Genomic DNA, 25,149 nt, shown 5'->3' with positions numbered 1-25,149 from the left:
AGAAAGCCACTATCTAGAGGTGATATCATTGCTGTGAGTATAACTGATGCTATAGCAATATTCCATGTCAGTGTATTCTGAAATATCACTGTCAGATAAAAGGAAGTATATCTAGAAGGGAATCTAGGATCTTTGTTAGCTTTATTGGAAGCTTAAGAAGCCAACAGATGACATTCATATAATAGAGAAGTGCTTTGTATATTGTTTCATCTTAAAACCTGCAAGATTGCCAAAAGAGCAGAGCATAGGAAACTCACCAACTTAAGCCTTGCTGTAGCAAGGCCTGAAATGGTGCCAGAAAGAACACCCACAGGAAGAGTGACTAGTGACAGGTTTAAAATCCCATATTTTACAAATCATCAAGGCTAGATCTCATCAGTTTGTGCCATTTATGTGTAGCCTTTACCAGTCCGTTCAGTCCATAAAACCAGATTTGGGTGTCTATCGGTTACCCCCCACACATCCTCATTCAGAAACAGTATTATTTCAGAGAAACCAGTTTTATAGTGACAAAGTGCATCTAAGAGCTTAGCTCCAGCTTTCCAAGAGCACATTCATTGCACTTACTGTTTGCATTAAGTGGTGCTATTGCTGTTAGTCACTGTAAAACATTGTTGGAAGACAACCCTGTCCCTAATGAACTTATACTGCAGACAGACCCAGCTGAGAAGCAGCAGAGAAAGAGGCATTACCACCTCCTGACAGGAGAGGAACAGAAATGCAAAGATTTTCCCTTTTTTTTTTCCCCCAAGATGTTAAAATCATTCTGGATTTGAAGTGTGAGAGAAAAAAAATGGAAAGTTCAGTTGCACAGCTGAAAAAATAATGCTTCAGCCCCTCAAGTGTGAGATTTATTTGGAGTTATACAGATGTTTTGGAGGACAGCTGTGCAGTTTATAGAAAAGATATCTGAAACACAGGTTGTCAAACATCAAACTCTCTTACTGGTGTCAGTCTTGGAAGGGTCATCACTCACTTTCTTTGATGTTTCCACAGGTGACAGCTGGTGGAAGAGCAAATTACTATGTGTCATACAGACGGGAGCCTTTCGCACAGATTAAATTGCCCAAATACTCTCTTCCTAAGGTGAGTGCACCATTTGTGAACACAGACATGTAATATCTTCAATAGCCAGTGATGAAGCAGCTCAGTGGTGCTCCTTTCTGGAGACCTCCATTCATTGTGCCACTTGAGTGATCTTCCTTAAACATGAATTTGGGATCTTTACCTGTCTCTGCCTTTGATCAGTGTGTTTCAGGAAGAGCAGTTTCTTTTTTCCCTCTGTAAAGAGCAAATGGAAATGAACAGAAAATAGAGGCCAAACCAACTTCTCCTTGACTGATGTTTTGTGATCACCCTTCTCCAGTTCTACTCAGATTTCTCTGTAAGCTTGACCATGACACTGAGGGTCCTGAAGAAAAGTTAGGATGCTAAGCACTACTGCAGTCTCCATACTGAGGAACACAGGGTATAGCAGCTCCACTGTCTCCTTCCTATCACTGGACATTGCCAGGAAGTTGTGGAGGTGAAGATGGCCCTCTAAAAGTTGTGCCTTATCAACGATTTGAACACCCATCGCTCTGTGATGACTGAGATGGACAAAGATTAGCACTGACTGGCAAAGCTGGGAGAGAGGGAATTTAGTGTTTCTCATACAACTGTGCCTGAACTTACCATCTTAGGCCTTAGCTTTCTGCCAAATCAAATAGCTCAAAACTCAGCAGGGAGAATATGGAATGACACTCAAATTCTGTAGTGTAAGCATTGCTTGGGATCATGTTAGAATGGAGGGGCCAACCCTTGAGGTGCTTTGTCTGGATACAATTTTCTGGGTGACCCTAATGGGCAGTTGAGACCACTGATGCACTTTGGAGCCTCAAATATCTGTTGAGGTTGCTGTCATGGAGGACTGATGAACAACAGTGGTGACCTTCCCCTTTCTTTCACAAGTGAAAACTTTGTTGTGATAGCTGTAAGATAGGTGGATTTGCCTTGTAGGCTGGATCTACCCTACAGGTGTAGTTTCTTGTGTTTGTCATTCCATGGTAGTGGTGTGTGATTCTAAAGGTCTGACCACACACCAGTTTTCAAAACCATATTTATACTCCCACCTTATGGATTGGCCTTGAAAGCTGCATCTCATAAAAAAACCCCAAGTGGATAGAAAGGATGATTGCCCTGTGATTATCTTGCTTTATAAACTTATGCTGACACAAATTTCTGGCTTATTATAAGACACACTTGTCCATGGTCCTGTTTTGGAATTGGTGCATAAAATCAGGGATACTTTTGTCATCTAAAAATCAGAAGTGATTTTAAGATAGGTGTCATGGGAAAGTCTTCTAGCCCTGTGAAAGAGGCTTCTTTGTGCTGCCCTTAGTCACTAGCACGTTTTGCTGTACAGTAATAACTATCCTGTCAGCTCTAGATTAATGAACTGTGCTGGAGTTGTACATATGTGAGGCTAGCAACAGGGTAATGCAATATTTCCACTGCAACTGGTCAAAGCAGATCAAAGTCATTGGGTGTTTTGCTTTATTTTCACTCAGCTGAAAAAGGTTGGGTATGTACTAATTCTTTAATGAATTAGAGCTGTTGTGCAAGAACAAACTTCCTGATTTAGTCTTCCTTCACCCAGGGAAAAGGAAAATCTCCCACTGCTTGCACTCACTGGAACAGAATTAGGCCCACAAAGGGTTTTTTCTCCCAATCCCATGCTGACAGGCTATGTTATGTCTATTTGAAACAGCCCCAACTAATCAACCTCAACTTTGCATCTAGATGCCTCACACTGAAGATTAAGTTGCCTCCTAGGCAGGATGGGGTTGTCGAGCTGATCCAGATATTCTTCACAAAAATCAGGTCACTCTGTCCTTTGAGAGACTTCTAGAATTATGGTTTCTGGATGCAGAAACAGCACAAAAAATTAATCAAGGCCCCTTGGCACCCTAGGGAAATTTTAAATAGGTATAAATAGATAGATGAAGTCCCACATAGCCACAGTGGCTTTGCTTCTAGCTGAACCTGTTGGTTCAACAGCAGTGGCAAGGATGAAGTGCAGCAATACTCATCCCCACCCTGGAAATCATTTTCATGAACCTGCTGGAAAACAATACTGAGGAAATGCACTGTCAAAGCTCTTTGATATTAAAACTAAATATGGAAACCCTTGCTGGACCCTTCTTATCTTGGTCAGCAGCAGGGATTCATCACAAGTTAGTGGGTGGATTATTTGATAGCCTGTATGTCGTGTAATAACAAGTCTCAGACAAACTCTCAATAGAAAAAGTATGTTATTAAAAATCACTACCAGCATTAGCTCAAACTGATCCCAGTACCTCAGTTTCAAATAAAAGTGAACTCACCTGCTTTTTGAAACTGGCTCTTTACCAGGTGGAAGCACAAGACCATTAGTTCAGCACACAGCCTGTCACTGTTTTCAGCCTGGTGCTACACCCTATTTAGAGACTATGAGGACTCCAGGCTCCGAACCTGTGAATCTTCCATGAGTGATAAAACTGGCTTTCAAATTTATAAATAAAAAATGAAAGTGGATGAAATTCCTTGAAGCCACCAAAAATAAAGACAGCAAAAAGCCTTTGCCCAGCTGATGATCATTAAAAAAAATGAAATGCAGGAAAGTCACAATGGTGGTAATTTATTGGCTTGCTCTAACAGAAAATTGTTTAACATACCTATAATTCATGCTCCATCTCCATTCTTTCATAAGTCATTGTAATTACTACATGTCCCAAAGGGCAAAGAAATAGAGAGCTCCTCAGTAATAGGCCTTTTGTCTTCTTTTAACAGGACATGCATATTATCAGCACAGATGAGAATCAGGTGTTTGCAGCTGTTCAAGAGTGGAACCAGAATGACACATACAACCTGTATATCTCAGACACCCGGGGAGTGTACTTCACCCTGGCCTTGGAAAATGTGAAAAGCAGTCGAGGTCTGGAGGGGAATATCATCATTGACCTTTATGAGGTATGTAGTAAAGGTCACCCTACAAAGAACAGCAACTGCTTGCTAGTTCAAGCAAGTGTAAATCTCCTGCCAACCTTCCAAGATCTGTGTTTGCTTTGGGGTCAGCCCAGAGGCATGTACTGGATTTGCTGCTGACCCAGCTCACATGGGAATAAATGCAGTGCATTCTGTTATCATTGTGACAAGTACTTTCAGCTTAATGACTGGTTAGCTATGTGGCATTCCCAAAAGGGAAAACCATTATCCTTCTCAATGTGGATGTCTACAGAAGGACTCAAAATACTGCTTTTTCCCCTTGGACAGCTAGAGGCACCTGCTCACACGCAGGGGTGTGGATTTCACCTGTGTGAGCACTGAGCAGTTCATGATTTATAAGCAAAAGTATATAGATGCCAGTTTCTCAGAGGTAACAGCTTGATAACTTCTAGCCTGAATCATCTTACATTCTCATTCCTCTGCCAGGCCTTTCAGCCTTGACCAACAGCAGTCCATTCAGAGCAATTGTTCCAGTTCCTGGTTTCTTGAAGAGCATTCTGGTTTTGGTGTGTCATAGTTCATTGAATCTTCTGATATGCCAAGTTTCAGGGCTCAGTGCTTTACCACCAACAAACAAATAACTTGTCATACTAAAAGTAATGGCTGCAAGATGACTTTTACTGTTACATGCAGAGACGTTTTTGCAGTTACTTGTAGAAATTATTTATTTCAGCCAGAATAATGCCCATTTGATGTCATTGCTGTGGTTGTTTTGTTTTTAATGAAAAATCCAGGTAATTAAAGGCAATGAGAGAAAACTCACAAATAACACAGAATCACTAAGCTGTCAGGGATGGAAGGGATGATCTTTGGATCATCCAGTTCCAACCCCCCTGCCATGGGCAGGGACACTTCACACTAGAGCAGGTTGCTCAGAGCACCATCCAGCCTGACCTTAAAAACTTCCAGGGATGGGGCTTCTAATACATAGATCAATATGAAGGAGAGGCTATATATTTTATTTCTACCTAGTTAAATATATTTGCCTGGTTCTGCAAGAAAAGAGAAGAAAAAAAAGATACTTTTCATACCTTTCTGTGTTGTGACGAACCAACTGAAATAAAAAATGCATTCACTCCCATTCCTGGGCAGACTCTGTATTCCCCAGCTGTTAGAGATCTTCACAGGCTCAGTCAAAAGCAACAAAATTCACAGGGCTTTAGAGTAGAAGGATTTGCATCCTGGCTGTTGTCAGAAAGCTGCAGATTTGCAGCAAAGTTCCTTCTTCCTGTCACACTTTCACAGCTGTGCAGCAGAGACCAGACTCAACATGAAATCTTCCTGGGGACATTTTGACAGGACCATATTCTGCTGGAATGATTTCTGCTGACAAAAATCAAAACATTTGGAACAACAATTTTGACAGAATTTGAGAATGGAAGGGAAAGTGAAGAAATTAAGTTTGCAAAACATCAGCGTTCCAGCATATTCAGGACTTCCATCTTTCATGTAAGATTAAAACCAAAGCAAAACAAAAAAGAAGGGCAACATAAGAAGCGTTACGCTGCTTTTGATGTGACCTGCTGTTTCCCACGTTGGGGCAGTCTGAGGAGAGAGTGGGGCAGACCACAGCCTCAAGCTCACAGAGCTCATGTCTGACATGGTGCATCGTCACCAAGTGCTCAAAGAAATCCAAACATGGCCTATTTTCTCAGGATTTCCTCAGTGGGCATTCTTGGCATTTTCTTACAGAGAGAAAAACTTCATGAGGCCTTTCAGCTGTGCCATTCACAGTCTCCTAAGTCTGGATAGAGTTTACTATTGCTTTTCCAGAGGCCTTCCACTCCTGTGGGTGCTCACATGGGCTTTACTTTTGGCTGGTTCTTCCGATGTATTTTTTTTCATCTCTCTCCATTTTTCCTAGGTAGCAGGGATCAAAGGCATATTCCTGGCTAACAGGAAGGTAGATGATCAAATCAAGACTTTCATTACCTACAACAAGGGCAGAGACTGGCGTTTGCTGCAGGCACCAGACACCAATTTAAGAGGGGATCCTGTAGTTTGCCAGCTGGTGAGTGGCAGACCTTTTCCACAGCACAACTGAATCCTTCAGAATGGCTTATTTTAGGGCTTATTTTAGTCACTTGTTTAACAAAAGTCTTCCTGTGCTTTCTTTCCTCTTAACCTGCTGGGTGTTAACGAAGTTAAGTAGATTTCTTTTTCTGTGTGGCCGTTTGACGCTGTGCCTTTAAGAAAGGGGCACACTGGCTAAATGTTTGTAAAATATTTTGGTTTTCTAAACGAATTTCATTGGTAGAATTGTGGGAGGAGAGATTGGACCCAGGGGAGTTGGGAACTTTCTCTCAGTCTTCCTTCCTTCACTGTCCCTCTCGGCTGGACCTACTTCTGGGCTTCTTGCCAAAAGATAAGAACTAACTCCCTGTACATAGGCCTCCGCTTGCTGTACTAACTCCCTTTTCGTCTCTTCTTCTACCTCTTTTGGGGGAGAAGGGAGGTAGGGGGTGAAGGGGGCACAGGGGGAAGCCCCCTCTGTGGGGGGTCTGATTTCTGGTTGAGTTTATTTGCTGTATATTCCTGTATATATTGTAAAATACCTGTATTTGTTGTGTTACATCTAATCTGTTTCCTTGTAAAATATAATCTCATTTCTCCGACTGGGTTTAGCCGTGGTCTCTTTCTCAGTGGGGGAGGGAAAGCAGAGCCTTTCCTTTCAAACCACCACATTCTGTAGCTTCATAATTTTTAAGGGAAAATTCTGACCATCTTTCTTGGACATTTTAGTGGAACTTAAGTCAGAATAAGAATGTTTTTGGGGAAAAAAAGTCCTCTAGATCAGGTCGTTGGTAAAAACAAGTGCAGACTTGCTTGCTTGCAATGCAGCACATTTTTTTTTCCTCCCCCTCTCAGCTACTTTTGTGATACTTATTCAGAAAATGATCATATGCTGCTATTTCTAACAGTATTAAGAGCAGAGGGGTCTTTTTCAGAAGCATGTGTGCAGTTGTCAACTTGTTGCATATTAAAGCCTCTGCCTTTTGCTTGTTTCTTGTTACCAGCCATTTTGCTCACTGCACTTACATCTGCAACTCTCAGAGAATCCTTATACTTCAGGAAGCATTTCCAGCAAAGAAACAGCTCCTGGTCTGCTGGTGGCAACAGGTAAGAACACAAGTGCTTCTTGACGTTCACCCATGCCTCACTCACTGGGAGCCTGAGAGTATCCGAGATGTTTCATGTTGGCGTAAAAGCTTTCATCTCTGTTTCAACATGTGCTGAGCTAATTCACATTAACTCAAATTTCCTTTGGGCTCGGAGAAGGCATTCAGTCCCTAACTTCAAAAAAGGTAGTGCCTATCAGCTGTTTGTTGCTCTACAGGAGCCCATATGCAGGGCTAAGCCCCCGCTTGAAAGGTTGGGTGTTACTACATTGCATTACCAATCAGCATTAAGTCCTCTCACTTGACACCACTGAAGTAGGTGTCTAGCCATTTGCTGCAGTGAATAGGGCCTGTAATCACGGCTATGCTCCTAGGAGGAGGTATCAATACATTCCAGCTTTTGAGGAAAAATCACAGTTATCACAAGGCCTGTGAGGTGAAGCTTGGACTTCACAAGTGCCTATCTTGTGCACAGCACCTGCATTCAACACTGTATGGCTCCAAGATTAGCAGCACTTCATCAACACTGTGTGTGGATCGTTGTTATTGTGGGGGTTTCTGCAAAACAGTGCTATGGCAGGTCACAGTGTTTTAATGGCAACCTGGTACAGTGCTTCATGGTGGCAGTGGCTGACCCACTGCAAATAATCTGACAGCCATTGCAGGCCCTACATGCACACAGCCTGCAGCATAATTAGGGTGGGTGGGGCTACCAACCAAGCTCAGAACTGCCACGGCTTCAATGGGAGCTGCTGGGCTAAGAGCTTCCTGGGTAGCTGGTGGAATTGAAAGCTGGCCCCTGGAGTATGTAGGCTTTTTACAGGGAGGTTCCTACATGTGCGCAAATATGTGCAGATGGCTTAAGGGTTCTTTCTAAGGCTCAGTTTATCTCCTTTCAGCCTAGCATTGGCTTGAATGTATGTCATGTTAGCATATTGCTTACGTGAATTTACACTGGGGTTTTTTTCCCCAGCCATTTCTATTCTCATGTCCTTCTGTGCTTCCATGTGCCTGCCAGACAAAGCCAGAACCTGCAGGTTCCCTTCATGACATTTATTATATCAACAAGGGAAACACCATGTGGTTTCAAGTTCACTGATCCAGGCCAAATGGGATGAAATAACTTGATTTAAACCTCCAGATCTTCCTATGCATAGCCAAGTGGAGTCATCATTCCTGGCAGATCACACTTGCTAGATGGATGCCTAGGATCAAGCACGATGCTGTGATTGCAAAGTTGGTTTGTTGTGGTTTTTTTCTTTAACCTTTTAGGAAGCAAATAGAGGCATCAGGACAGTGAAATTTTAGGTGTTGCTCTAAATTGTTAGTAAATTAGATCCTTATCAAGCTGCCAGTGCATTGGATGGATGCTTTCCCATCCTAACAATTAACCTTTAAAAGGCAGAATATAATTTCTGCCTTGCTTTGTACAATAGAAAGCTTAACCTATTGGGAATATACACATCTGTTTCCACTAACCAGTTTCACAACAGAAGCCTCTTACTGTGTTGGTGAATGTATTCCAAGATAATCATTGCAATTTATCCTGACAGGCATTGGCTGCTCAAACACTCTGTGTCTCTTTGATTTACAGTGGTACATTTCCAGCAATGATTGGAAACTTGGACTCTTGGTATGAGGACAGAGGTAGAATCTTGTAAAGGGAAGAATTATTTTTTTTAGTATCTGAATGAACAGCTGCCAAATCCTCTTGACTTGTCTGGGAGTCAGTTACATTTGGTGGGGTTTGAATCTGTGTAGCTGAAAAACTAAATGGAGAGAATGGAGAAATTAGTGGAGCAAATTTGCACAGGAAAACGGACAGAAAGAAGTGATAGCAACAAAACCTCACTTTTTAAACCTCCTTCCTTACCACAGTCTGGGAATCTCTGTTTGGAAGGTTAGCTTTCCATTTCTGATATTTGAAAGATGAAGACACAAAACCTAACATTTTTGCTTGTAAGACAGTTTTTAATTCTTGAGAATTTCCACTCATGATAAGATATTGGGCTAAACAGACCTTTGGACTGGCAGAGCACTCTTATGCTTATGCACCTGGATGTCTCTACTGACTGTCTTTCTACATGATTGCCCATCGCAGGTTTTTTCCTGTACATTCACTTAAATCAGCTAGTCACTCTTGATGGTGTCAGGGAAGAAGATGAGGTAGATGGAGTGTGTGATGTTTCCTACATCCTAAACACTGATCTTTCTTGAATTGTCCTGCCTTCCTGAGTCAGAATATTTTATTGTTTTTTCCTTTGGAAACACAGTTGTCAAAACAATATGGCTAATTGGATTCCATAATCCATATTAATAATAATCCATAATTCCACAATGTGATCCTGCTTTAGCAGGGGGGTTGGACCCCATGATCTCCTGAGGTCCCTTCCAACCTCTGATATACTGTGATAATGGTGACAGGAAGGCATCATTATGCATCTGGGTTTGAATTTGTCATTTCCCAGCACTAAGTGTTAGAAATTGAATGAACATTTTAGTTAGCGTGTTTGTATTGTGTTCTTTTTTGATACAACAGATGTGTAAGAGGGGCAGCTCTCCCTTTGCTGCTTTTGATGGAAAAGTATTAGTTCTTTCTTCCTTACAAGGCAATTAAACCTGCTTTAGAAACAAGTCTCGTGTGGCATATATGAGTGGCTTGCTGGGTGAAAAAAAATCATGGGCTTTGAATAAAGAAGTCATGGATTTGACCACAATATGGTGGTGGTAGGCCATTAGCACTGGGAGGCCTTCTGATGGAGTATGTCAGTGCTACATCTGCCTTCTTTCTATGGGACAGATGTTGACACCACCTAGCACTGATTGAAGGCACTCTGACAGACCAGCAGAAAAAGCAATTCCTTAACTGTGGTAGTTTTTCCCCAAATCACTGGGTTCTTTGGGAAGTGGGGAGGTGAGAAGAAATTAATTTAGAGCAGACCTGCATTATTCAGTGAGTGTGGTGCTTGTGGGAATTTTAACTCTGGAAGCAGAAGGAAGATGCTGAGCTCAGGGCTGTGTGGGGAATAAGCTGTTAGGGTCTATGCAAGGCTTGTGCAAGCTTTGCAGCTATTGGTCATCTCCCTATTGCAATTAGTGGTGGATGCTCAGAGGGTCCAGAGGGCTGGGGATTTAGTCCAAAATCATTATTTACTCTGTATTTATGTTGATCACTGTAAGATCTGAGGTTCTTTCTGCCGTCTCAGATAAGGGACCTTGAAAACACCTCTGTTTCATGCTCTGAGCTAGTGTCTTCAAATGATATTTTGCTGTTTTCCCTATATGTGGTTGGGGGTGATGTCTGAGCTTTTCTTTGCCCGGGTTTGATGTGTGACATGTCCATTCCATAATGCATAGTGAAGGCAGCGTAGTTCATCCCATAAGGCTATCAGCAAAACAGTTTCCATCATAATGAGAATGAAAAGATTAAAATTAAGAATGATACCAAGTAACCAGTAACTTTAAACTCACAATCTGGGACAGCTAGGTCAATGAGAACAATCAACATTGTCTAGAATGCTGTTTGGTCCAGTCTCTACCTCTCTGCTGCAGAGTGATTTGACACCCCCCAGCCCCCACCATAGTTCTCTGAGCCATTCCTGCCCCCAGGTGCCTACCTAAACAAGTAAGATTTCCTTCTAGTAGAACTTTTATTTTATTACATCATAATCCTCATTAATTGCAAACCTGGGAAGCAACTTTGTTTATCTGACTGCAGGTTCCAAGATCAGTTAACTCAAACTGACTTTCTAGGCCCATAGTCATGGGCTTCAGTGGGGTCTGGCTTTCACAGAGGTAATAAACTTACCCTTGCAATAGACTGGCAGTTCACTAACCAGCCAGAGCACAAGAACTGCTAATTTTGGAGAGGAATGAGTATGGAATGAAACACCTGGTAGCTGGAGTCAGTGGTCACTCTTCTGCTGCCATTTTGATGATTTTTATGCAGACAAGTGGGCATGGGCTTTGACACGCAGATTTGGGGCTACGTAGGTCCTTGCCTAGCACAGGCCTGCCTTTAGTGACTGGTGATTATGGACAATGCTGTCCATGGGAAGATAAGCCAAAAATACTGTTTCCTCCCTGTGCCAATTTCCAAATGGCACAGCTCTTGTAAATCGATGTTGCCACCTGGCTCTGGTGTTTCTTTTAGGTGAGAACAGAATCAAGAACAGCAAAAAAGGAATGGTCAGGCCAAGTAATTTTCATTTCTTGGAAAAATTCAGTTCTGTCTTCATATAAGAATGTCTGATGCTTAATTGTGTTGCAGGCAATATTGGTTCTGAGCTTTCCTACACTGACATTGGTGTGTTCATCTCTTCTGATGGTGGAAATTCCTGGAGACAGGTATGTTTTGCAGAGAAAAGGAAACCAGGGAGCCTTTTACCATTCTCTGCATCTTCCTTTCCCAGTGGAGTGGAGCGCTCATGCAGTAACTGATTTGCTTGCAGATCTTTGAGGAGGAGTACCATGTGTGGTTCCTAGACTGGGGAGGGGCTCTGGTGGCCATGAAGCACACATCTGTGCCCATCCGACACATGTGGTAAGGAAACTTGTTACTCTGAGAAGGTTTCCTGACGGGAATAAGTTGACAGAGACTAATACCTCTTGCATCATGTGGTTGACATCTGCTACAAAAAGAGCAAATGAGATCATTCTTACCTGGGTTTAAGTGTCATGTTGATTTTGCTGATTAATGTGATGAGTACTGTACCATTTTATAACTGTAATAGCTCACCTACACATTTCTCAGAGCTATAGAAGGGTAGGAATTGTATAAATTACTCTTTGCACTAACATACTATGAGACTTCAGGTGGGGTTCTTTCCAGCAGACACATATATATAAAATGAGCAAGAAGTCCTCCTTTTTGCTCCAGATATTTCTGAGAGGATGTGTCTTCACTTCTGCTTTTTCTTCAGAGAATTTAGTATTAAGCTGGTAAGACAGTTAAAGTTAGTAAGACAGTTAAAGAGAGGGAGAGAAGAGGGCAGTATGAGTTGGTAAGGACAACAGATATGTTGCTAAGATTGCTGTGTCCCATAGATTCCTTGGTAAGGACAAGAGATATGTTGCTAAGATTGCTGTGTCCCATAGATTCCTTTATCAGTCTCCAGAAATGCAGCAGTGGCAACTGAATAGGAGTTGAGGTAGAATAGGACAAAATGATTTCTCAGTTAAAGATACTGTTGTGATATAAATGGCTTATAACAGTCTAAGCACTAAAGATACTGCTCAAAATTATCCTTTCCTTTGCCTTTGTCCCTTTCACTCCTGCACCAGAGCAACATTGGAGAGAGTCATTCTGAAATTGAGAACTAATTTTGTTTACAGAAAATAGATGTATTAGCATCACCTTCAGCCTCTAGTCTTGAGTGAAAGAGGGGCACGGCTAACAGACTGACCTGCACAGCTTCTAATATTGTTCAGAAATGAATTACTTAGAAATATCCTTCAGAGACAAGGTTTGTGTTCCCGTCTGCAAGAATAAGTCATCCCTCATCTTGATGGTGCTAAGCACATCTCTATCTCATGCTCTTCAGGCAGAACAGGAAATGTGGCCTTCAGTCAAACAGGAAAATAAAGCAATGGTGTTTGGCAGCAGTGATGAGGTGTTAAGGTCTCCTCTCCCTGAGTTATTATTGTACAAAATGCTTCAGTTAAATTACCATCATTTAGTGGCTGGAGACCTCAAGACAGGCTGTCTTTACACATCATAAGCTAATGTTCCAGAGATGTACTTTAAGAACATTAATGACTACTTTTTCAATATGGAAAGCTTTTGGACTTTATGTTCCTGACCTGACAAACAACTCTGGGTTGACTACACCATGGATTTCTGTTGAAGTTTGAATATGTTGCCTTTGAGCATATTTTTTGACCACCTGAGCTAAGGAAACAACTACTTGAGTCTCGGTGCAATAGTGGGTTTTTAACCACAGGCTCATATTCCTTAGGCATTTTAATTTTTCTAAGATAGGGGAATCAAGTGTTCTCTAAGAGGTCTGTGCCTTTGTGTGGAATTGCAAGCAAGCCATTGTATCTGCAATGAGAGTTGCAATATTTGTCTTGCTTTCTAGTGTTCAGGAAACAGATTGTTTGATTTATCATAAGCAAGTTTCAGTCATAATTTAATATACGTTAGTTTGCTGAGTCAGGGCCAGGGGTTAGTCTAGGTTAGCTTTCTCTTGCCAACAGCCTCCACAACCAAACATACAGAAGAGAGTAATAGCAGAGTAGATCCATAATGATTTTTCCAGCAGACTCCAACCTTCTCTATGTGGTTAGAATGCATTATTGTGTGACCACAAATGTTTGCCTCTGATAGGTAACTCAGTAGTTGCAACTATGCCTGAAGTACCCTCAGGAGAGAACATCATTACCGTGTCAAAGTTTTAGTCCAAACTAAGGCAGAAGTGTGTGTTAGCCCAGGGGAGGTGTCACCAGCAGTAGATATATCAGTCTGTGGCAAGTCTGGCTCTGAAATAGTGAAGGGTGAGCCACTTATTGAAAGAGCTTCAAGTCATGTAGCAAACATTTCTTACTTTATTATGCAACTCAGGTGTAACTGTTTTAGTTGTGTCTTACCTTGTGAAGGCCTTCTGAGTGTAAAAAGCCTATTACATGCAAGTGCCTTTATGCAGATATTGGGAAAGATTTTCATAGAATCAATAAGGTTGGAAAAGACCTCAAAGATCATCAAGTCCAACCTGTCACCCAACACCTCATGACTGCTAAACCATGGCACCAAGTGCCACGCCCAGTCCCCTCTTAAACACCTCCAGGCAACTCCACCACCTCCCTGGGCAGCACATTCCGATGGCTAACAACTCTCTTTGTGAAGAACTTTCTCTTCACCTCGAGCCTAAACTTCCCCTGACACAGCTTGAGACTGTGTCCTCTTAATTTTGTCACAGGTTGACTTTCAATTGGAGCTGAGAGTCCCATTTACCTTTGTTCACTGTGCAAAGTTTCCTTTCAGACGTTCTCCCTTTCCACTAGGTCTTGTGGAATGGCAATGTGCAGTACTGTGAGTGCCTCACTCATTCTATTAAAGAAGCAGTGATTTAGAACTGTTATCCATAAGCTCCATTTCCTCCAAAATTTTACCCTTAGGGGCTCTGGAATTTACTTCATATTGCAGGCACCTGTTTTATGGGGAGGAGTAGCCTAGATTAAAGGGTGCACATATATCTATTAGTGCTCAGGCTGAGACATTGTACAGTAAGTTTCATCCTGTAGAAAAGAGGGGTGGGTAATTGAAAAGCCAAGGAAACTTTAGCTGAGCTAATGAAGCATGCTGCTCCCCAGAAACTGAAATGCTGTTTAGATAGATAAGCATGCAAGCAGAATAGCATCCAAATGCACAGGTGTATGTGAAGACACATACATTCAAAAAAAACAAATGGAGGGCAGATAATCATTTTGTATACTGTTGTACTTTCAGCTTTCTGTCTTTGGTCTGTAGTCAGCTTCCTATTCTGGCAGATTTGCATTGAGAGGCAGGTGAAGGTGTTTTGCTAAGTGCTGTGGGAAGCAGATAGTAAGGGAATGGTGACTGCAAGCCTTGGCTTTTCACATTAGAGGTCTGACAATGGTGTGCACCATTGTTTGTAATATATATTACATTGGCCTCCTGGTCCTTTGGTGGCATCCCAGGTAGTGTCCCTGAGAGGATTCAATTTCCAGCAAGACCCTTTTGGACAAATCTAGGTGCTAGGTTCTTTGCCTGGAGAGGAGGAGGCTCAGGGGAGACCTTATTGCTCTCTACAACTACCTGAAGGGAAGTTGTAGAGTGGCAGGGGCTGGTCTCTTCTCTCAGGCAACCAGCACCAGAACAAGAGGACACAGTCTCAAGCTGTGCCAGGGGAGGTTTAGACTGGATGTTAGGAAGAAGTTCTTCATAGAGAGAGTGATTGGCCATTGGAATGGGCTGCCTGGTGAGGTGGGGCATTTAGGAAGAGACTTGATGGGGTGCTTGATGCCATGGTTTAGTTGATTAGATGGTGTTGGATGATGGGTTGGACACGATGATCTTGAAGGTCTCTTCCAACCTGGTCTATTCTATTCTATTCTATTCTATTCTATTCTATTCTATTCTATTCTATTCTATTCTATTCTATTCTCAGATGCAGGTATGTACACACATGAGTATCCTCCCCAAGCTTTCTTTGCCTAGAAAATAAGGAAAACTTCTTTTTTACACTCAGTTTAAAAGGGCAAGTATTTCCTGCTATTCAGAGAAGAAGCTTGTGCCATGATTATCTCTTTGGTAATGCCCATGGAGAGTAATCTCTCAGCCTTCACAGCCCTAGTAGCTCACAGAATTACAGAGGATTCTTTAACAACACAGCTGGGAAAGGGTCAAATAATTTTATAGCAAATAAACTCTGTAAACCTCTGTGTTTCTCTGTTTGTTCTTCCTTTGCTGGTGTAATTTGGACCTGTAATTCTGTGCAGAAGTTTGGTGAGAGCAGTTGTGTGGACAGTCTGGGGGCAGCAAGAATCTTAACTGGTTGTTTTCAGGACTGCTCCTGGGCAGCAGCTCTGGGAGCTGGATGCTGACAGCCTGCAGGTTGCCTGCCCTTCCTACTGCAGTCGCAGCTGGGTGTGCACACCCTCCTCTGGCTGCTTGCTGCACTGTTGTGGCAACAGGCTGGCAGAGAGATGTGAGGGCTGGTAGCTCACTGCGGGCTGGGAAGCTGAGAGCTGACCATGGTCCTTGGGACAGCAGGGCAGCATCTTACATCCAGGGTTCATTCCCAGCTAGGAGCAGTGCAGCCAGGAGCAGCCTCAGCACTGGGGGCAAGGGATGGACTGAGGCCAGGCTTGAGATATCAGCCTGCATGATGCACTCATGCCCAGGTAAGCCTATGGTAGAGCTGGATCCTGTCACTCCTATGGTGTCAGTGGAGCTCCTGGCCCATGGATGGCGTGGGGGGAGGCTGGGAGGAGTCACTTAGGCAAAATCCACCAGAGACCTGACCCAGACTATATGATGATATGGTCCCTTAGACTGTTCATTCACCTATTCCTTCACAGTTGTCAGAGACAGAGAGGGTGCTGGGGCACAGCTGAGAGCAGGGTTTGCTAACCCTCCTCTGCTAATCTAGAAGTCTGTTGTACTAACTATAATTCACCCAAGTTCCTGTCAGCTTCGTTAGGATGCACGTGCTCCTCGATAAAAACAAAGTAAGGCACACAGTGGTTGTGGGTATGGACAGTTCATCAAAGCCACTGGCTTGTCACTAACAGTGTGAACATGCTCAGCCTCCAAGAAGGGAATTGCTTTAATTTTAACTAGCATACAACTTTGCTTTGCAATTGTGCAGGCAAAGAGCACCCAGGCTAACCGCTGACTGTGTCTCTGTTCGGCCTCCATCCTCCTCCTCTCTGTAAATTAAAGAAAAATGTCATCACCTCTGAGGTGACATACAAACAAGAAATTATTAAAAGGGCTGGAAAGATTGTAGCTAACGCCATATGGCATTGATATATGCATGGGTTGAAATGTCTCATGGTGTTGACAGCGATTTTCATGTGTTCAGGCCAGGGCTGTTCACGCTCTGAGTGATGCCTCATGCCAAGTACTGTTGCGCATCCAAAACTAGGACTTGGCAGTGCCCCTTTGATCCTTTGAGGTCTGATGTACAGCTGGATCAAGTCTATCCATGTTCTTATTGTCATTGTTTATACTTTCTAAGGCTTTGATCCTTCACAGTACACCACGAGCATGAATTAGTGGGCTGGGAAATGGCAAAGATTGGTGCTCGTCTATAAATCTAGCTACTGGAGCTTGCAGACCTTAGCCAACATTTAATTGCTGCAGTTGCTCTAAAGTAAGCCTTTTTATGTGTATAAATCTTGTCTGTTTCTATTCCAGGCTGAGTTTTGATGAGGGAAGATCCTGGAGTAAATACAGTTTCACATCAACACCGCTTTTTGTGGATGGATCCCTTGTAGACCCTGGCATAGAGACTCAGATAATGACGTAAGTATAGCACTTCTTAACTCTTTTAAAACGTGATGGCAGAAGGTATGCTTGGAGATCCCCAAATGCATTGTGAGGCTCATGATGTGCAGTGCAGCATTGGGCAGTGTTGCATGAAGGCATGGTGCTGTTCTATAGCTTTTGCTGTTAGAGACAGACCATCATGTGGACTGTCCACATGTCATGTGGCCAAAAAAAATCATGGAGCCATGCTCTTTAGTAGTGGCAGAGGAAGATGGTCCCAAGGAGAGATGGTTCCAGTCTGTAGCTTGGGATTTCAGTTGAACAGTAGATAAATCTGCTTCTCTGCAGAGTGGTATAGCCCTGGTCAGGTTACAGAGAAGTTGTGGTATCACTATCCCTGGAGGTTTTCATGCGTTGGCTAGATGAAGCCACATCTGCCCTTATCTGCCTTGTTTTCCACAGCCTCTTTTTTGGAGTAAGAGTTTGGAACTAATGACATCCACCATAGTTCTTGCTGAGATTGTGTTCCTTGGATCTGGTGGCCCAGGGACTGCAGTGCTTTTTAGAGATTTGTGTGGTTGCACCTAACTTCAGTTCTGTGCTTGCTCCAGTAGTGCGGCTTGACTGTCTTTTTGAGATTGTTGCTGGGCATGAATATCCCCAAACCTCACTGCTTGCTGTCTGCATTGTGGGTTGTACATCTGGGTTTACCTCAAGCTAAAGGTGTTCTCAGAGTGCATATGCAGAGCTGAGCTCGGAATAACCTTCCTGGTCTGGGGTGTAATAAGCTATAATTCACCTCTACCGTGGAAGGAGGAGCCTGGCACTGAAGGTGCTTATGTCTTCCTCTTTCCAAAAGTGCTGAAGTGCTATGTAAGGCTGTTGAAACTGGTGGAGTAATGTTGGCCCAAGAACAGGACAGTATCTGATTTTAAAAACCAGGGGGGAGTGGGAACCTTTGAAGTTCAAAGGCACCTTCAAAGAGTCATCCAGCCTCTTGCATAAAGCAGATCAGAGCACTCTGCTCTGGGATTCTGAGCAAAGCAAGGACTAGATGCCTTCATTGCTTGCAGAAATGTCTTCTTACCTGTGTTTTCTCTGACCTGGCTGGAACAGTTTTCTGAAAATGAACAGAAAGCAAGGTAGATAAAATGCCTTAAACTGAGGCATAGCTGCAGTTGTTTTGAAGGGGAGCACCTTTGGTTAATCATATCTGACACTGAGTTGTCCCAGCTCAGGGACAGGAGATGCACTACACATTTCACCTTAAGGTTGGTTTGCCTTTCCTGCTTTCTGCCCCTAAAATTCCTATAGATTTTCACTACTTGCAAGAGAAAAAATGATTCAGGCCCAGTGTATTTTCTTCTGGGGTTCAGTCCATCTGCCTACTTACATGGCAGAAATGAGTAGGCAGATCTCATTGCCGGTGTCTCAGGTAGTGAGAGAGAGCAGACTGCTGGGCTGGTTTGCCATCATTTTCTGAAGAAGCTTGGATCAGATAACAGTAGTGTGTTCTGGGCATTTCTGCTAGTGATCTGAACTTATTCTTACTGGGTTGTGTGATGTTGGTATGCCAGTCAAAAGAAGACACATCAGCAGAAGCAACAGCGATGAGGAGCAGGCTGTACTTGCAGTTGAGATCACCTATGCTACAAGAAAAGTCCTTTGGGAAAATCCTCTTCTGGCAAAGGGTTGTCTGAGCTGTCTTCTTTGATATCTGTGCCATGACAGAAGCAGTGTGTTGGTCCTTGTTGTGGTTTAACTCCAGCACTAAGCACTCTGTGGCCATTCTTTCACCCCTCCCTTCGGCATAGTGGGGGCGAGAATCAGAGCAAAAGGTGAAGCTTTGTGACTTAAGAATACGTTAATAGGACAAAGAGAACATTATTAATAACAATTAAAACTAATCAAAGAATGTATAAAGTGATGCACAATGCAGTTGCTCACCACCTGGAACTCAAAGCCCAGCTAGTTCCAGAGTTGCAATCCTCCCTGCCTTCAGCTAACTTTCCACTTATACGTTGAGCATGACTGTCATATGCTATCCAATGTTCCTATGGCTAGTTTGGGCCAGCTGTCCAGCCCATGCCTCCTCCCAGCTTCTTGTGAAAAATGACTCTACCCCTTCTAAATCCTGAAGAATGCTGTAGTCTTAGGAGGATGAGGAAGGTGCAGCCAACTCCTGCATAGCTTGCCTACATTGCCTGTGCTAAAGTGTCCTAGAAAGGCCAGGAGAAATCATCATGGCTATCTTTCATAGGAGCAGTACTCTTTGTTTCTCAGACAGTGCTGGACCAGAATAAGAATAAAATAAGAATAGAATAGAATAGAATAGAATAGACCAGGTTGGCAGCATCCATGTTTACAGCACAGATAGTTTTTGAATTTTTTTGGGGGGAGTAGAGGTGGTCTAAGTTCTGGTAGGGTTGCTAGTTTTTCCTTCACTTCAAACCCATGCCTTTGCTTTGACTTTTTTCTTTATAAAAGTGTAGTGCATGTTTGTGTAGAAGACTATATCTGTGCATCTGTGTGCTGGGTTACACCATCCTGGGGTTGGGTTGTGAGAGCCCTGCCTCCCCCAGGGGACAAAAGAAACCTGATCCAGGTGGACGTGATTTCTCCCTCCTGGGAGGAGAGGTCCCCAGAGCCTAAACTGGTCTGTTCCACTCCCCTTCCTGTCCAGCAAGGCTATAAAGGGGAGGCCGTGGCAGCCATCTGGGCTCTTTGCTCCTGCCTTACCTGTTTGAAGTCTTGAGATCTGTAAATGTTGCTTTACTCTTTTTGCAAAGACTAAATCGTAACAGCATGTGATATACCTGTGAGCCTTTTCACAGGACTCCCTCTACTCCACTCTGGTGAGACCCCACCTGGAGTACTGTGTCCAGATCTAGAGTTCCTATTACAAAGATCTGGATGTGCTGGAACGTGTCCAGAGAAGGACCACAAGGATAATCAGAGGGCTGGAGCTCCTCTCCTATGGAGACAGACTGAGGGAGTTGGGGCTGTTCAATGTGGAGAAGAGAAGGCTCTGAGGAGACCTTATTGTGGCCTTCTAGTATCTTAAGGGGGCCTACAAGAAAGCTGGGGAGGGACTTTGTAGGGTGTCAGGTAGTGATAGGACTAGGAGGAATGAAAAAAAAATAGAAATGGGTAGATTCAGATTGGAAGTTAGGAAGAAATTCTTCACCATGAGGGTGGTGAGACACTGGAGCAGGTTGCCCAGGGAGGTGGTAGAAGCCCCATCCCTGGTGGCTTTTGAGGTCAGGCTGGATGTGGCTCTGAGCAACTTGATCTAGTGTGAGGTGTCCCTGCTCATGCCAGGGGCGTTGGAACTAGATGATCCTTGAGGTCCCTTCCAACCCTAACATTTTTTATGATCCTATGATTTTATGATTCTAAGACTTCCATGACCATTATCCCTTTGGGGAAATGCCACCCCCTGGCTAAACACTTTCTGTGTTGGTTAACATTGTGGTTTCCTGTGAAATATTGTGTTGTGCCCAATGTGTGCTGCTTTACAGCCACACATGTGCAGACACATACACATACATGCAGAGAAACAGTTCTGAGCTCTAATAAATCTGCAGATCATTGCCTTCATTGAAATCAATGGAGCTTAGCAGTTTCAACTAGCTGTGGATTTAGCCTATTTGCTTTATAAATCAATGCAGTTTCCTTTTGAGATGAAAGATGCCTTTAAAATCTAAGGTCATTGTTGCTTGTATCTCTCTAGTCTTCTGATGGGCAAAGTAGGAAGTGAGTTACCTCACTGAATATTATGTATCAGCTGCGTTGAGAGCTGACTCTTTCATTTGGAATCTTTGTGGGCATACTATTATTGCTGCTGTTATTGGTATTGTTTTTATTATTACTGTCATCATTAGCAATTCTTAGAACTGTTCTTAATAGGCTGTAAAAGCCACAGAGAGCAATTTCACACAATACTTGTTGTAAATGTTTAGAGAAATTCCTATCCACAGCATTAAAGGGACTGAGGAGGGAAAAAATCAAGCCCATTTATAAAGCCCATATGCAAACCATTTCTATGTAGATCACTGAAGTATTTCTTGCCCATGAGAGTTTTAGTGAACTCGTCTGTAAGGGTAGCATAGGATCAAGGTGAGCTTGTACAAGCTTCTTTATGTTGCTACTGGCCATACTCTGAACCAACATAACATATGATGGTTGGAAGCACATTTGTGATTGCACATAGAAATCTCAGTGAGTTTATGAAGCTGAAAGGAGCACAAGGATATGGGGTTAGCATCCCACAGCTGACTATGAGATCAGTGGGTACTCTTAAAGAGTTGAAGCAAGGCTGAGGCAGAGAGACCAAGACTGCTTCTATATGTGTACTGCCAAACTGGTTAGGTTAGTGACTTTTCACAGCATCACAGTACATTAGAGGTTGGAAGGGACCTCCAGAGATATTCAGTCCAACCCCCCTGCCAGAGCAGGATCACCTAGGATAGTCCACACAGGAATGCATACAGATGGGTGTTGAAAGTCTCCAGAGAAGGAGACTCCACAACCTCTCTGGGCAGCCTGCTCCAGTGCTCCATCACCCTCACCATAAAGAAGTTTCTCCTCATGTTGAGGTGAAATCTTCTCTGCTCTAGCTTGAACCTGTTGTTTCTTGTTAGTGCGCACCACTGAAAAGAGCTTGGCCCCCTCCACTTGACACCCACCCCTCAGATATTTATAGACATTGATGAGATCCCCTCTCAGTCTTCTCTTCTCAAGACTAAATAGCCCCAGGTATCTCAGTCTCTCTTCATAGGGAAGGTGCTCAAGTCCCCTAATCATCCTGGTGACTGTTGGATTCTCACCAGCAGGTCCCTGACTCTCCTAAACTGGGGAGCCCAAAACTGGACGCAGCATTCCAGGTGTCATCTCACCAGGGCAGAGTAGAGGGGGTAGAAGAACCTCCCTAGACCTGCTGGATACACATCTTGATGCACATCTTTCATCTTGGAAAAAGCAAAGAAAGCAAAGTATTTCAGCTGATTCCTGTTAGGGAAAATTTCCTTCACTGATTTGCATCAAAGTGGACTGCCTTTCCAAAAAATAATATCCTGAGGGAAATGTGTATTAAATAGTCATTATACTCCAACTATTATTAACATATTGCATTATTAACCATATTATCATTATGCTATCTTATTAAAATCTGTATATCAGTAGAATGACAACTATTCTCAACCTCCCTTTTGTGGCACATCCTGTGAGGAGGGTCTCTGGGCTGTAGGAAGCTGCAGCAGTTTTAGCACTGAATTTTATACCACTTTATTGCTGTTATGTGAGCAGTCTCAAGTCTGTATTGTACAAGCATCCTAGGCTTTTGGAATCTTCTGATTTTTGTGCTCATGCCCTAAAATAGTCCTAAACAACACACTAGTATGGTAAAATCTGTAGGTTTGCATGTAGGGGTGTTAAATGATTCTGAATATTTTAGTGTACTTTGAATTGGGTGCTGCTTTCAGTGTGAAATGGGACAAGATGTCTTGCAGATGTCTGTTCCAACCTACATTATTCTAGGATTTAGTTATTTCATTATGGCTATAGGGGTACAACAATGAATTATTTGCTTACAAACATAGCTGAGTGGCCTCTGCTAAAAATGTAGTTTTGGGGCACAGGCAAGTATCATGAGTCTGTGTGAACTGGTCTGACTTGAAGCTACTGCCTAACCAAAGTGAATCCACTCTTCCTTCCTACATTACTTCTGCAGTTCCTTTCACTATTGTTTTGATACTCCTCTCATTTGACAAGGTGATGAGTTAAGCTCCCTTAGGGTCATTGCCCTTTGAGAGAGACATACCAAAGTGTATTGCAGTGTTTGGTGAAGAACCCTTCAGAAAAATAACTCAAATCCATAAGGGCAATGGGTTAGGCACATTCTTAGGTGATGCAATGAATACATAGAAAGCACCAACCTTTTTGAAATCTACAGTTTTCTAACTTCTGTCCTGTAGCCCTCACTGGCATCTAGTATATCTTTTAATGGTTTCACATTCTTATGATCTAATGTCCCCATTCTAAAGATCTAATATTTCTGCATTGATAAGCTGTATGCAAAGCATGTTACTTGCTCAGGTAATTCCTTTCCTCTGTCCAGCAGGGGAATGGAATGGAATGGAATGGAATGGAATGGAATGGAATGGAATGGAATGGAATGGAATGGAATGGAATGGAATGGAATAGAATGGAATGGAATAAGCCAGGTCAGAAAAGACCTTTGAGATCATTGAGTCCAACCTATCATCCAACACTATCGAATCAACCAAACCATGGAGTTAGATTGTATTCCCCTTTTAGGCAGCAGCCATATATCCTAACAAAAGCAGTGTTTGCTTGAGAGAGTTGCTAGTCTGTGTCATTCAAATCAGTGATTGAGATATTTTTGTGGGTCCAGAGAAGAGCTTTATGTTGTTCCAGCTCTAACTCATAATTATTGCTCCTGCCACTTCATCTCCTGTACTAAGCATCCCTTCAAACTTAATAAAGAGAAATAACCCTTTTGCTTCAAAGCACACAGTAGGCTAATTATATGTGTGTGTGTGTGTGTGTGTGTCTGTCTGCAGACTCATTTATAGATGGAGATCATTAAGTTTGTGCTAATAAATATATATTTATGTAGACACACCCACATGTGTGGATAAAAATCTATGTGTGTTTCTATGTAAGTACACTTAATGATCCATATATATCTGTGTAAGCATCATTAAGCATTAATGTTTTAGTGAGAGGATTTAATACAGGCTGGTCTGCTAGCACTGCTGTGACTGCTGTCCTTGGCTGTGTGTATGCTAGAAAATGTCCCTGGTGGTAATTGAAGAGGTTATGAGCCTGGCTTGTTCTAACACCTTCTCGTTTACATGGCCATGCATCTTTACCAGAGGTGAAGTAGGAGTGTTTTTCTTTCAGGAGACCCATAAAATTACTGGCAATCCATCACTGAGTGCCAGAAGAATGGGGCAGAATAAATAAGTGACTGAGAAATGTTGAAAAAGATGAGATGGCTGCCAGGAGAATTTTGAGGGGGGGAAGAGAGTGTTAACAGCACAGGCCCTACTAGAGGCCCTCTAGCTCAGTTCTGTGCTCCAACAGTGGCAAAGAGAAGACACTAAATATGTGTGTGTTTATCAATTTAATGCATATTTATATTTGTGTATTTAAATATTTTTATACAGAATGTATGTATTTATATATGGAAACATCCCCTTGCAGACTTCTCTCATTTACAGAGATCTGCAAATAAGGTACTCTCTTCTCACTATTTTTCATATTCCTGAGACATTCTCTTTCTTTTTTTTCCTTCTATTTTTGTATTTCCCCCCCCTTAAAACCCCTAAAAATGTTTGCAGCCTCATTATCATATGGCTGGGAGTTCCATAAGTTAACTTTTATTCTGAAGAACTGAGTGACTTGTAGAAGATATCAGCAAGGTAGGTGCAGGTATGAAGGCAATGTGCACAGATTCTGATTAGCACTCGGCAGAGATTCAGCAGATTGAGTATGAGAGAGGGGCAACAGCTTCCAGGTCCAAGTTCAATTTCCTATCACTTTCTGATAAGGTGATTATCATCTTTGGTCTTTAATGAAGGCAGCATTCTCTGCCTTCTGCTTGAATCTTGCTGTCACATTTAAAAGCTGATATGGGAGAGAAAATTACAGGCTGACACAGTGTTGTTGAAAGATTCTGTCCCTTTGCTTGGGAGTAGGGAGCTGCACACCTGCTGCCTCTAAGGCTTCTGCTGAGAAAAGTATGTTGAAAACAAGTGAAAGAAAATAGTGCCTTTGCTGGGATGTGGTCAGACGAGCTGGGCCAGCCTTTACCCTCCAAAGCTGCCACACCAACTAGAAATCTCAGCAAGTGGAGAAGAGGTGAGTGTAGGATAGAATAAAAGAGAGTCAATACAGAATACAGAATTAACCTGGTTGGAAAAGACCTTTGAGATTATTGAGTCCACCCTATCACCCAACACCATCTAATCAATTAAACCATGGCCCTAAGTACCTCATCCAGACTCTTTTTAAACACCTCCA

General features: G+C 42.7%; 1 protein-coding gene across 1 annotated transcript in view; it reads left to right on the top strand.

The window, feature by feature from the left end:
• The window catches only part of SORCS3 (sortilin related VPS10 domain containing receptor 3), a 317,614-nt gene that overhangs the window by 243,939 nt on the left and 48,526 nt on the right, over positions 1 to 25,149 (top strand). Inside the window, exons 8-14 of the mRNA XM_009908219.2 lie at positions 997 to 1,086; positions 3,811 to 3,990; positions 5,891 to 6,037; positions 7,044 to 7,146; positions 11,416 to 11,492; positions 11,597 to 11,688; positions 17,029 to 17,136. Coding sequence (XP_009906521.2) covers positions 997 to 1,086; positions 3,811 to 3,990; positions 5,891 to 6,037; positions 7,044 to 7,146; positions 11,416 to 11,492; positions 11,597 to 11,688; positions 17,029 to 17,136 — 797 coding nt within the window. The remainder of the gene's footprint in view (positions 1 to 996; positions 1,087 to 3,810; positions 3,991 to 5,890; positions 6,038 to 7,043; positions 7,147 to 11,415; positions 11,493 to 11,596; positions 11,689 to 17,028; positions 17,137 to 25,149) is intronic.

This window comes from Dryobates pubescens, chromosome 8 (assembly GCF_014839835.1).
Source record: "Dryobates pubescens isolate bDryPub1 chromosome 8, bDryPub1.pri, whole genome shotgun sequence".
In the NCBI taxonomy this organism is placed as follows: domain Eukaryota; kingdom Metazoa; phylum Chordata; class Aves; order Piciformes; family Picidae; genus Dryobates; species Dryobates pubescens.
This window is presented reverse-complemented; position numbering and strand designations above follow the sequence as displayed.